Source organism: Solanum stenotomum, chromosome 3, assembly GCF_019186545.1.
Source record: "Solanum stenotomum isolate F172 chromosome 3, ASM1918654v1, whole genome shotgun sequence".
In the NCBI taxonomy this organism is placed as follows: domain Eukaryota; kingdom Viridiplantae; phylum Streptophyta; class Magnoliopsida; order Solanales; family Solanaceae; genus Solanum; species Solanum stenotomum.
The window spans coordinates 6,435,189-6,446,404 of NC_064284.1; the positions used below are offsets into that span (position 1 = coordinate 6,435,189).

An 11,216-nucleotide genomic window follows, 5' to 3' on the forward strand; every position below is an offset into this window, starting at 1 on the left:
CCTTGCATTCTTTGGCGACCTCTTTTGCTGTGCCATGAATAGAAGGAACGTCAACTGAATCACCAGCTTTCTCCTTGAAAAGGCACCATGCTTCCTCTTCAGATAATGTTCCAATTTCAATGATCTTCTTAGCTTCCATTACTTCACAAACAGATCGGAAACGCGTTGTGAATGTCACTTTGCACCGATGATTGTGGTTGCTACCACTGGGAATTCCAAGTTTCTCTAGATCACGAAGAGCCTCCCAAACATCATCCAAGATTACAAGGGTATGGCTGTTCTGATCCATTAACCTTGTACGCAGCCGATCTCCACGACTCCACAAATTATCCCCTTCTAATTTCAGCCCGAGTCCTTCTGCGATCTCACCCTGAACTTTTTTCAAATCTGGTTGTTGACTGACAGTTACCATGACGACATCTTTGAACAACCTTTCTTGTTTCACCTTTTGTCTGATTTTCTCAGCCAGTGTTGTTTTACCAACACCACCCAGACCACATATCCCAATCATAGTGACCCCTTCATCTTTCAAAGCTTCCATGACCTCTTCTTCTTTCAATTTTCTGGAGTCAAACACCTCACCATTGTTACTAGGTATAGCCTCACTTCGAACTGGACGATCAAAGGAGATTACATCAGGCTTGTTGCTTTCATTTCGAAGTTCAATCAACTCCAGTGTAATTTTCTCAGCTCTCCTGCTTATCGAGTAACGTGACTTCAGGTTTGGACACCAACCATAAAAGCAACCCCTTTCAACCTCAGCTGAACCTTGCCTTACAGCTTCCACATGTTCAGTAGTGGTATCAACACTAGTTAACCAAGCCTCGCCATTGCATGAAATGCGTTTTAAGTCTCTCCGGGCAACTTCCGCTCTTTCCTGCACCTCACTTTTGATATTCTTCAGCTTCTCAGATTCTTTATCCATACTTCTGATGTTCCTCTTGTAGTAATACAGATACCCAATCCCTCGCACAACTGGCTGCATCAAGCAATCTGTGACTTTTTCCACAAAAATAGATAAAAATTCCATAGCTAAGATAGTTTAGTAATAAGTCTTTTTCAACTATCAAGTCGAACTCTGCTATTGTTTTTTTTTTTTTTTTTGCTTTCTAATTCTCTCTGGGAAGTAAAGGTGTGAAAATGGTGGAAATGGATAATTTGGTATGAAAATGAAATATCAGATTATGGAAATGGAGAATTTGGTATGTAAATGAAATATGAGAGAGCGGAATTGGAGAATTTGGTGTGAAAAATGAAAGGTAGAAGAGCAGCAATGGAGAATTTGGTATGAAAATGAAATATGAGAGAGCGGAAATGGAGAATTTGGTATGAAAATCAAAGACTAGAAATGTGAGAGAATTTGGTATGAAAATGAAATATGAGAAAGCGGAAATGGAGAATTTGGTATGAAAATCAAAGACTAGCAATGTGAGAGAATTTGGTATGAAAATGAAAGATCAGAGAGCGGAAATGGAGAATTTGGTATGAAAATCAAAGAGTAGCAATGTTGGAGAATTTGGTATGAAAATGAATGCTTAAGAGAGGCAATGGAGAGTTTGATTGTGTTATTCCAAGCAACAAATTCACAGAGATTTATAAGCTGACAAAATAATATCTTTAAAGTGAGAGTATTGATTAGCTAACATATTAAAGTAATGAACATCTGATTCCATAGTTTCCTTCACTCAAACTCATGTTACGACTTTCCCAAAATATATGCTTTCTTGCAACGGCAGACACTATAAAGAAGAAAAAGAGGAAAAGTAATTGTTGCTTTTTGGAATTTTCCATTTGCTTGCAAAGTACTCAAAGATTAGACTTTGTCCATACATTCTCTCCAATATTTGACAAAGTATATCCTTTCCAGTTTCTTCCGATCTTCCTAAGCTTTGGTGGACAGAGTTACCTAGTAGGACTTTATTTTAAATGCGATGATTATTATAAAATAGGCACTCGATTTTTTTATGACAAGGAAACTTGCAACTAAGTATAAATACTCGAAAATCCAAAAAGCTAAGCAGAAAGTTTCCGCTATTAAACAGAGAAAAGAGTACAGCATATATTCCTAGTAATTATAATGGAGAGCAACATTGATATAGGGTCTTTATGATCGATCCTCGAGTCTTTCCAAGTGTTTGTCTCTGATAACTATTGTAAGCACCAAGGACATGACAGGGGTTAGGATGAAGAAGTTCAGTTTGGTGAAGAATTAGTTACAGGGGATTTGAGGGAAATTTTAAATGAAATTAGAAGGCTGACAGTAGTATTTTAAATGATCAAGCTGCTCAACTGGGGGGGATCAGGCCTTGAACATCATCTGAGGTATTTGTAGCTAAACTCGTTACATCAATATCCGAGTTACGAAATGTATGATATATATGATAGATAGGGTTAAGTCTGATATATACATCAACTGTCTACTCGATGTTCTAGTATTAATCCACAATCAATGCTGAAAGAACTTTTGTCCAACATATATGAAGAGAATTAATTAATGAAGAATTTAGAAGCAGAGGGCTGATTTAGAATTTGAAGTTTATAGAAACCTACAATAGCTGTGTTCACAATCAAATACATAGCCTCTGCTTGTTACCTTGAACAACACCTGGTAAAACGTTGTCGTATTTGAAGACCCAGAAAGGGATGATATAGCTAAGTTCTTTACTGTATCAATCTCTGAGTTAGCTTGCAACAATATAGACTGAATTCTTGAATATCAAATGGAATCGAGTGGAGTCGATTACTAAATCAGAACATGGCAAATTAGTTAATCCTTTCAGTTTCAATTTGTTTAACCTATTTTTCTTCTTAGTCCATTAAATAACAAAAGAATAAGGTTTACCGTAATTTTTTAATACAAGATTAAAAAAGAAATTACTTTCTTAAAAAATATGCCAAATCAAAATAGGCTAAGCAAATTGAAAAAAAAAAAAAAAACTAAATGTCTGATCACTAATTGATGTGTTCTAGGAGTTAAAACGTTTAGTTTAGGTCCTATGTTTTCTTGGAGTCGTCTAGTTCTGTCAGAGGTATAAAAAAAATATAGAGAAACTTGATGTCTCCAAAATGTTTTACTTTCAAAGGATCCTCTTTCAAAGAGTCAGAGCAACATAGCCCATTTAGTAATGGTTGTAACTCAATGAATCATCTCTCATTTCTCTCTCAGGTATAGAGCAGTAACAAGCACATATTATCGAGGTGCAGTTGGCGCAATGCTAGTCTATGACTTAACAAAACGCCAATCATTCAATCATATGGCTAGATGGCTGGAGGAATTAAGAGGTCACGCGGACAAGAACATAGTTATTATGCTCATCGCGAACAAATGTGATCTAGGAAGTCTTCGAGCTGTACCAGTTGAAGATGCTCAAGAATTTGCAGAAAGGGAAAATCTCTTCTTTATGGAACCATCAGCTCTTCAATCAACAAACGTTGAGGGTGCATTCATTACACTTTTAGCAGAAATTTATAAAATCATTAGCAAGAAAACTCTTATTGCAGCTCCGGGAGCTGATTATGGGAAGCCGCAATCTTTAAAGAGAACCAGGATCATTGTTCCTGGCCAGGATTCGGATTCTGGTGGGACTAGTTATCTGCTGCATGTCGTCATGATTTTTTATTGAGTTCTGGAGGTCTTTTTATTTATCCGAAATCATAATATTACTGGGAATGTTTTATGTTTTATGTAGAATAGGGAATTGTTGTTGATGATGAAGTTGATTTAGATAGTTTGTTTAGCTATTTGTGTATACAGTTAATTAAAGTGTTCACTGGGCATCAGGGGCGGAGCTACAACCCCTGTCTACGGGTTGTCATGTATTTGTGTTTAAAAATTCACTTAATACGTATAAACAATTTATCCAGAATCTACTATGCTTACTTTTCTAGAACACAATACTGATAAACTCAAAATCCTAGCTCCATCGAAGTTACAAAAACACTAGCATGGTGAATGGGAATGATAAAATGAGCTCGTAAGAGACATTATCTGCTAGGGTCAAGGTCTAGGGAGCTCAAGCACATCGATGGTTGATAATAAAATTAGATGGGGCGCGATTGTATGCCTTGGAAGTAAGCAGCAATGAAGGTAATTAGTTACTACGTTATATAATTCGAATACAGAAATTTATACAAGGTAAAAGTCTATACAATATGCCTAACCAACAGAAGAAAGGCAACAGAGTTTTCATTTCAAGATTACACACACTGAACACCTTTTACAAGCTACAATGTCAGTGCAGTCGACCACGATAAGGATTTCAGATCCCTCGAGGTGGATTATCTACAATGTTCTACTCCCATGATATATAGTTCCTCCAATCGGACTAGTCTTGATAAAACCGATGGTAAAATCCTTTCCAGTACTCGATGCTTATTCAAAAACTCTTAACGTAATTAGATTGGTTCAATTTTCCTTTCTCCACTGGAACCTCCTCTAACTGAGAATCTCTGATGCTGAGAATTTCCAAATTGACAAGTTGGATATGTCATCCAACCATAAATTACTCAGACATATTGTCCTCAAATTTGTCAATGCTGGAAAAGGCGGAATGGTTTACTCATTCCAACAAAAAAACCATCCTGTAATGTGATCAATCTTACAAAACAACGTAGAATGCAAGATGACATGATTAGGTGATATTCGAGGTTTTACTTGCATTATTTCAGTGAGTACTCACTCACTACCTTCCTAATTTCAGCCATGACTAGGTTCAGCTTCGTTGCCATCTGTAGCTTCTTGTTTCTGCAGGAAACAGAGAATGCTAAAGAAGAGAGAGATGACTAGATTATTAAGTAAAAGAAAGTTGATGAACTTAAATAAGTATATAAAACGGAAAGAGAGCAGTAGAACCTAATTAGAATATGTAGCAATTAGTTATATAGCTAGCGGAATAAGACATACCTTGTAATTGAACCTCTGTTGTATCCATTTATTGAGATCATCTACTTTCACCTCCTCATAATCGAAGTTCACCCATTCTAGACTCGGTATACTCACAGTTATTCCCTGTTGGACAAACGTCTTCATTTCAGGGCAGTCACGAATATCCCCGTACTTGAGAAATGGAAATTCAAGAGCATGCTCTGTCAGATAGAAATGCCCCAGCTTAGGCAGATTCCAAAGCTTCAGCTCTTCCAATCGGGGAAATAAGGTCACGATTCCTTCTCCTTTTGTGATCACTTCTTCCATTGATTGACAGTGTTAGTGAAAAAACTTACAAGATAATAAAAAATACAAAATTACAATTGAAAATAAAAATGAAGAGATAAATCTCTTCAGGCTGAGGCGCGGATATGTCGCTCTCTTTAAGGAGATTCAAGCCCACTGCAGCAAATGTTTTCACCGGTCCAGCAGTAGTCCTTCTTGACTTTTCCCCTCCAGGATACAACAGCCTTCACAAAGTATAACTCAACAAATCTGGACAAGAGTTGAGTCCAAAGCTCCACAAAAAAGAACACCTCCCTTCAACTAATAATAACTCTCTTTTTGACAAACCTTATACACTCTATATTTCTTGTTGTATTGTGTGTAACAAACCAAATGAAGACCATCACTATTTATACTAGAAGAAGTCTTCCTAGCAATGAATAGGAAGATGAATGGTGTAGTAAATAGTGAAGATAAATGATTTAGGGGTTACATATGTTACATAGGTTACAAGGTATGATTGAGGAATAAAGAGTGAATAAGTAAATGAGATAAAAAGCTATCAGCCACCAACGGCTTAGACCTTAGTTGCTGCACCAGAAGTTTTGTAACATATGCACTTACTGCCAATGGAGTAATGCAATATAGTAAAGTAGCAATCATGACATTTCAACGGTTGCAAACTGAAAAGTCACTAAAGATTGGCAGCAACGGTCAACACTAAGCCTTAGCAAATTAATATACAAAACATTAATATTAAAATGCTAATAAACCAACAGACAGTCTTGTATATATAACACTTGGAGATTCAGAAGACCTCTGGCCACTGATGGAGACATCAAGTTTCTCAATTTTCCACAATTTGATACTCTCAATGTTTGAAGTTTGGTGAAGTAGTCAGTTGGAAGTTGGTGAGAGCATAGAGCACTTATGCTTTTAAGGGTGCAGATGTCTAGGTGTTCCAGGTTGAGACAAGAAACCTGCGAGCTTTGAAGTATCAAAACACCAGGTCATAAGTGGAGAAGCCAAAACTGCTTACACACATTTATTTATACTAGTCCTCGGAACGTGCATTGCACGTTTGTCCTCTAATTGACATTAGAAAAGTTAATTAGTTTATATAAGTAAATATATCATAGTAGAGCATACATATATTCATCGCTAAATTCAAAGTTAAGTCTTTTTGTATGTAAGTTTAACATAAAAATATAACTATTCACAAAATATAGCATGAAAATCTTATGTAAGATGTTGAAGGTTTGATATTTTAAAGCTTCATGAAAAAAATCTTTTATTATATCAGAGGAATTAATATATTTTAATTACTAAATGTTAGTTTTAATAATCAAAAAAGAAATTGGTCATAAAAAAGATACGTATAAAGAAAAATAGTACAAAATGTCTAGGTGGTGTAACATTAAATTTATAGAAAAATTACAAGTTCAAATGAAAAAGAAAGAAAAGTAAATAAAGACATGACATCCATAATAAAAGACATCACATTAAAATATGTAGACAATAATATTGTCATATTAATTGAATTACATTTTGTTAGAAGTCGACTTGCAATAGACAAAATGTTTCATATGTATAAAAAAACTAAAATCATAAAAAAATAATCAAAAAAGAAAGCATGACAATGTTAAAAATACAGATACATTATATAATTTCTTGAATTATATATTAAAGGATCTGTATATAAAAAATTAAATATGAATTCTAATACAATAAAATTCAATGTAACACTTGCACTAATTTTTACTTTAGATTATTTTTTATTTTATTTTAACTTGTGCACTAACTTTTGTACCTCTCTGTAATAGTTAAGTATATGGATTTTATAGACATTTGAGATTACATATAAAAATGAAAAAGTACAAACATGTTGTGTTAAAAAAATAAATGATTATCAAACAACGAAAAATACATAACTATAAATCTTTATCAAAGACCTATTCTTTTACGGGTCTAGTTGTGAAAATATTCTGCGGGATTTAACATGCTTACCCTCAAAACAATTAATTATAAATATAAATTGGGATTAGCTTGATTATATTTATATCCTAAAGATAGAAGAAATGAAGAATATAAAAATATAGTAATCAATTACGAAATTATATTTAAAAACTCAAAAAGATGGAGATATGAAAAATAAAAATTCACTTACAACTTCATATTGGAGAATATTCATTTTGTAACTATGATAATTTACATATTTCTCAACAAAAAGAAGATGAATATGCATAGGATTTTAAAGAATACAAATAAATGAATCAGTAAGAATTCTTACAATTACAAATTGGTAATGAAAATTTACAAATGATGTAGACTAACCTAATGTAGAATGAAAGATGAGCACCAATTTGGATGAAAGAAGGAAATATAAACAATGTTGTGTGAGTGTCTTTGATAGACTCTTCATTACCCCACTTATCTTACAAATTAAAATTGAAGGTTATTGGACTCTTCATGACCTACATTTAAGATCTTGCATTAAGTCGAGGTACATGAATATATGATTGCATTAAGATCTTGGTTGATGCATGAATTCAAATAAAACTATTACTTAATGTTTAATTAAATAAATACTCCCTATGTCCCTAATTATTTGTCCATATTTCATTTTTTAGTTGTCCCTAATTACTTGTCCATTTTGACAAATCAAGAAAGGATAATTTTTTTTTACCTATTATGCCCTCAATTAATTACTTTGAAAAATGTATAACTTCTTGAAAATCTTAAGTTCTTAATTTATCTACTTCATAATTAATAGGGGTGAAATGGTAAACTCATTATGTCAATTATTGTTTTCCTAATAGGTGTGTCAATTCAAAAGTGGACAAGTAATTAGGGACAGAGGCAGTAAATATTAATATTAAATTTATTTTAGGGGTAAGATAAGAGCAAAATGGTAATTCAACTTTGAGGTTAAGAGCTTCCCATATGATATATGGTATTTTTAATTAGCCAAATATATAAAAAAAAATTGTATATGATCTCGTTTCATATTTAAAATAAGTTTTTTAGTATCTCAAATACATTAGTATTTTTTTCCCCATTTGGGCTGAGTCTAGAGCGGTAGAGATAATATTTCAAAGCCACATGACATTTTTTAAATTAAAAAATTACAATTATATATTTTTTAATAAAATAAATATAAATTTATTAACGAAAATGATAAATATGCACCATATATTAGACGGTAGATGTATATATGCACCGATTTATTAACAAGAGGTATATTTGCTCAAAATCGCAAAGTTGAGTAGTATATATGCCCATTTTCTCATAATTCAATGAATAATTTGGGTTTCACTCATTTGTATATTATATCATAAATGCCTCATTTTTCTGCAAATATAAAAAAATAAACGAAAAATGGTCTAAAATGCCTTTATTGTTACTTAATAAGGCAAAAATGTCATTTTTCAAATAAATATATTATTTATTTTCTTTTTGAACACATTCTTTTCCTAATAATATTTTTTTATTAGCAAATGTTCATCTTATTTCAATTGGAAAAAATAATATTAAAAATATTTCTTATTTTATTATAAATATCAAAATAAAAATTAATGGTTTATTTACTATGATCTTATATATATGACATGTAGTATCTGTTTAAAGGGTACATTTTAATAGTTAAAGTAATTTTAAAATAAAGAAAACAAGAATAGAGTACTTAAAGTAATATATTTTAATAGGAATAAGATTTGTTTAAAAAGAAAAGAAATAATATATTTATATGGAAAAAATATTTTTGACTCAGTTAGTAACAATAGGAACATTTCCAAAACAAACTACCAAGAGGAAGAACATTTTTAGACCAAAGTATTGAGGACAAAATATTTTTGGACTAAACTTTAAATTGAAGGCATTTTTTTTATCATTTCACGTAATTTAAGGCATTATCGACCTTTTTTCAAAAAATAAATTACAATATAGCAGCCAAAAAAAATAGTCTTAAAATTTGTCCATACTTTTTTCTTCTTTTCCATATCTGTTTATTTTCACACTAAAAAAATTAAATAAGAATATGAAACTCAAATAATGATAAGTTAATATATCTACAAGGGAGATATTTAAAACTTAAATTAACAGTTGAATAAAAAAAGTCACAAAAATTCACATCAAATATAGCCTTATATGGATTTTTTAAATAACAAATTAAAAAATTTAATTGAAAATTATTTTTTTACTAGTTAGACAAAAAGGATATATCTGAGCAATAGACTTTGTTTAAGTAAATATCTTTAATGCTCAAGTAAAAGGTAACATTTTTGTGATAAGAAGCAAACCTTTTCATCAAAAAGAGGATTTGAGCTGTTGGTTATAGGCCTGAAATTCTGGAACTCAGGTAGTCCATAGAAGAACATTCTTTGTAACTGAGGGAACTCAATGCACTCAACTCTGTCACTGCAAATGTGAGTCAGGCATATCAGATTTACAAGCTGCAACTCATATAAATTGGGGAACTTGATTACTTCATGTGTTGTCTTCAATGAATGTGTCACTAAATCACATCCAAAGAGGCGGAGAAATTTAACGTTTTGAAATTCATTCAGCTGCAATTCAGTCAACACATTATTAGAGCCCTTTCCCCTACAACTTACAAATTTGCTCTCCTTCAACACGTGGCAGATCCAATCACCCAATGGGGCAGTCTTCGTGACCTCTAAAGCAATAATCTTGTCGTAATTATCAATGCTTGGAATCCCAATGTAAGCTCCACCCGTTTTAAGAGTGTACCGTGCCAACTTGGAGGGAAGGTCAAGGTTATTGTAGATCACATCACTCAAATCTTCTACTCCCACAATATGTAGTTCCTCCAATTGAGCTAGTTTTGATAACACCCCTCCTGAAATCCTTTTAAGTCCTCCTATCTCATTCCGCAGCTCTAACATAATTAGACTGGTCAATTTTCCTATCTCCTCTGGCAGATCATCTAACTCACAATCTCTTATGCTGAGAATTTCTAATTCGACAAGTTCCCCAATAAAGGATATGTCATCCAACCTTAAATTACTCAGACACAGTGTCCTCAGACTTGACAACCTCCTAATGAATGCAGGAAAACGCAGAATGGACTCCTCAAATCTGTCTCCCCTCAGGCTCAAGACATTAAGGTTACTCATTTCATCAAAAAAATCGTCCTGTAGTTTGAATGGATCTTCAAAACAGAGTTTCAACATTAAAAGCTTCAGTTTTGTGCAAATTATTGGTCTAGGATGCTCATCAAATTTATTTGCAACAATTGACATGTGACTGAAATGCTCATAAGAAGTTCTTCTTGGAAACTCTTCCGAGTTAACATCGTGACTTACCATAAAGTTATGCTCTCCTTCAGACGCAATACTTATAGCCACATCACGGACCACATCATGCATTTTCACATGATTTTTTTCTAAACCTTGGGATAACAAGAAACCATCTTTCAATATTTCTAATAGAAAACACACCCTTTTTCTTGCTCCTTGTATATTTTTAACTCTAGAAAAGATGCCAAGCCCCATTCCAAATCCAAGCAATTCTTCAGTCCGAATATAGCTATCTTCCTCGAACAAAGAACAAAGCAAAAAGAGATAGTTTGCTTCATTCTCGCCCAAGTGGTCATAGCTTAGCCTCAGAGATTTATACACCTTACTGTTCACTCCTGGGATATTTTTTGGTTCTGCATCACGTAATTGTGTAAGGGCATCCTCCCACGAAGGCTTGGTTTTACTCTTAAGTGCTCCTGCAACAATAATAATTGCAAGCGGCAACCCTTTGCATTCTTTGGCAACCTCTTTTGCTATGTCAATCAGAGAAGGATCGTCAACTGAATCACCGCCTTTCTCTTTGAAAAGGCTCCATGCTTCCCCTTCGGATAACGTTTCAACTTCCATGATCTTCTTAGCTTCCATTTCTTCACAAACATTTCGGAAACGTGTCGTCAATATCACTTTGCAGCGATGGTTGTGGTTGCTACCGCTGGGAATTCCAAGTTTGTCTAGATCATGAAGAGCCTCCCAAACATCATCCAAGATTATAAGGTTGCGGCTGTTCTGATCCATTAACCTTGTACGCA

General features: G+C 33.3%; 2 protein-coding genes across 2 annotated transcripts in view; one reads left to right on the forward strand and one right to left on the reverse strand.

Annotated features, from left to right (window-relative positions):
- The window catches only part of LOC125860955 (disease resistance protein UNI-like), a 237,323-nt gene that overhangs the window by 166,225 nt on the left and 59,882 nt on the right, over positions 1-11,216 (reverse strand). The window lies entirely within an intron of this gene.
- LOC125857601 (ras-related protein RABA4d-like) lies at positions 1,379-3,623 on the forward strand. Its single transcript, XM_049537214.1, has 2 exons — positions 1,379-1,404; positions 3,167-3,623. The coding sequence occupies exons 1-2, from the start codon at positions 1,379-1,381 to the stop codon at positions 3,621-3,623; spliced, it is 483 nt and encodes a 160-aa protein (XP_049393171.1).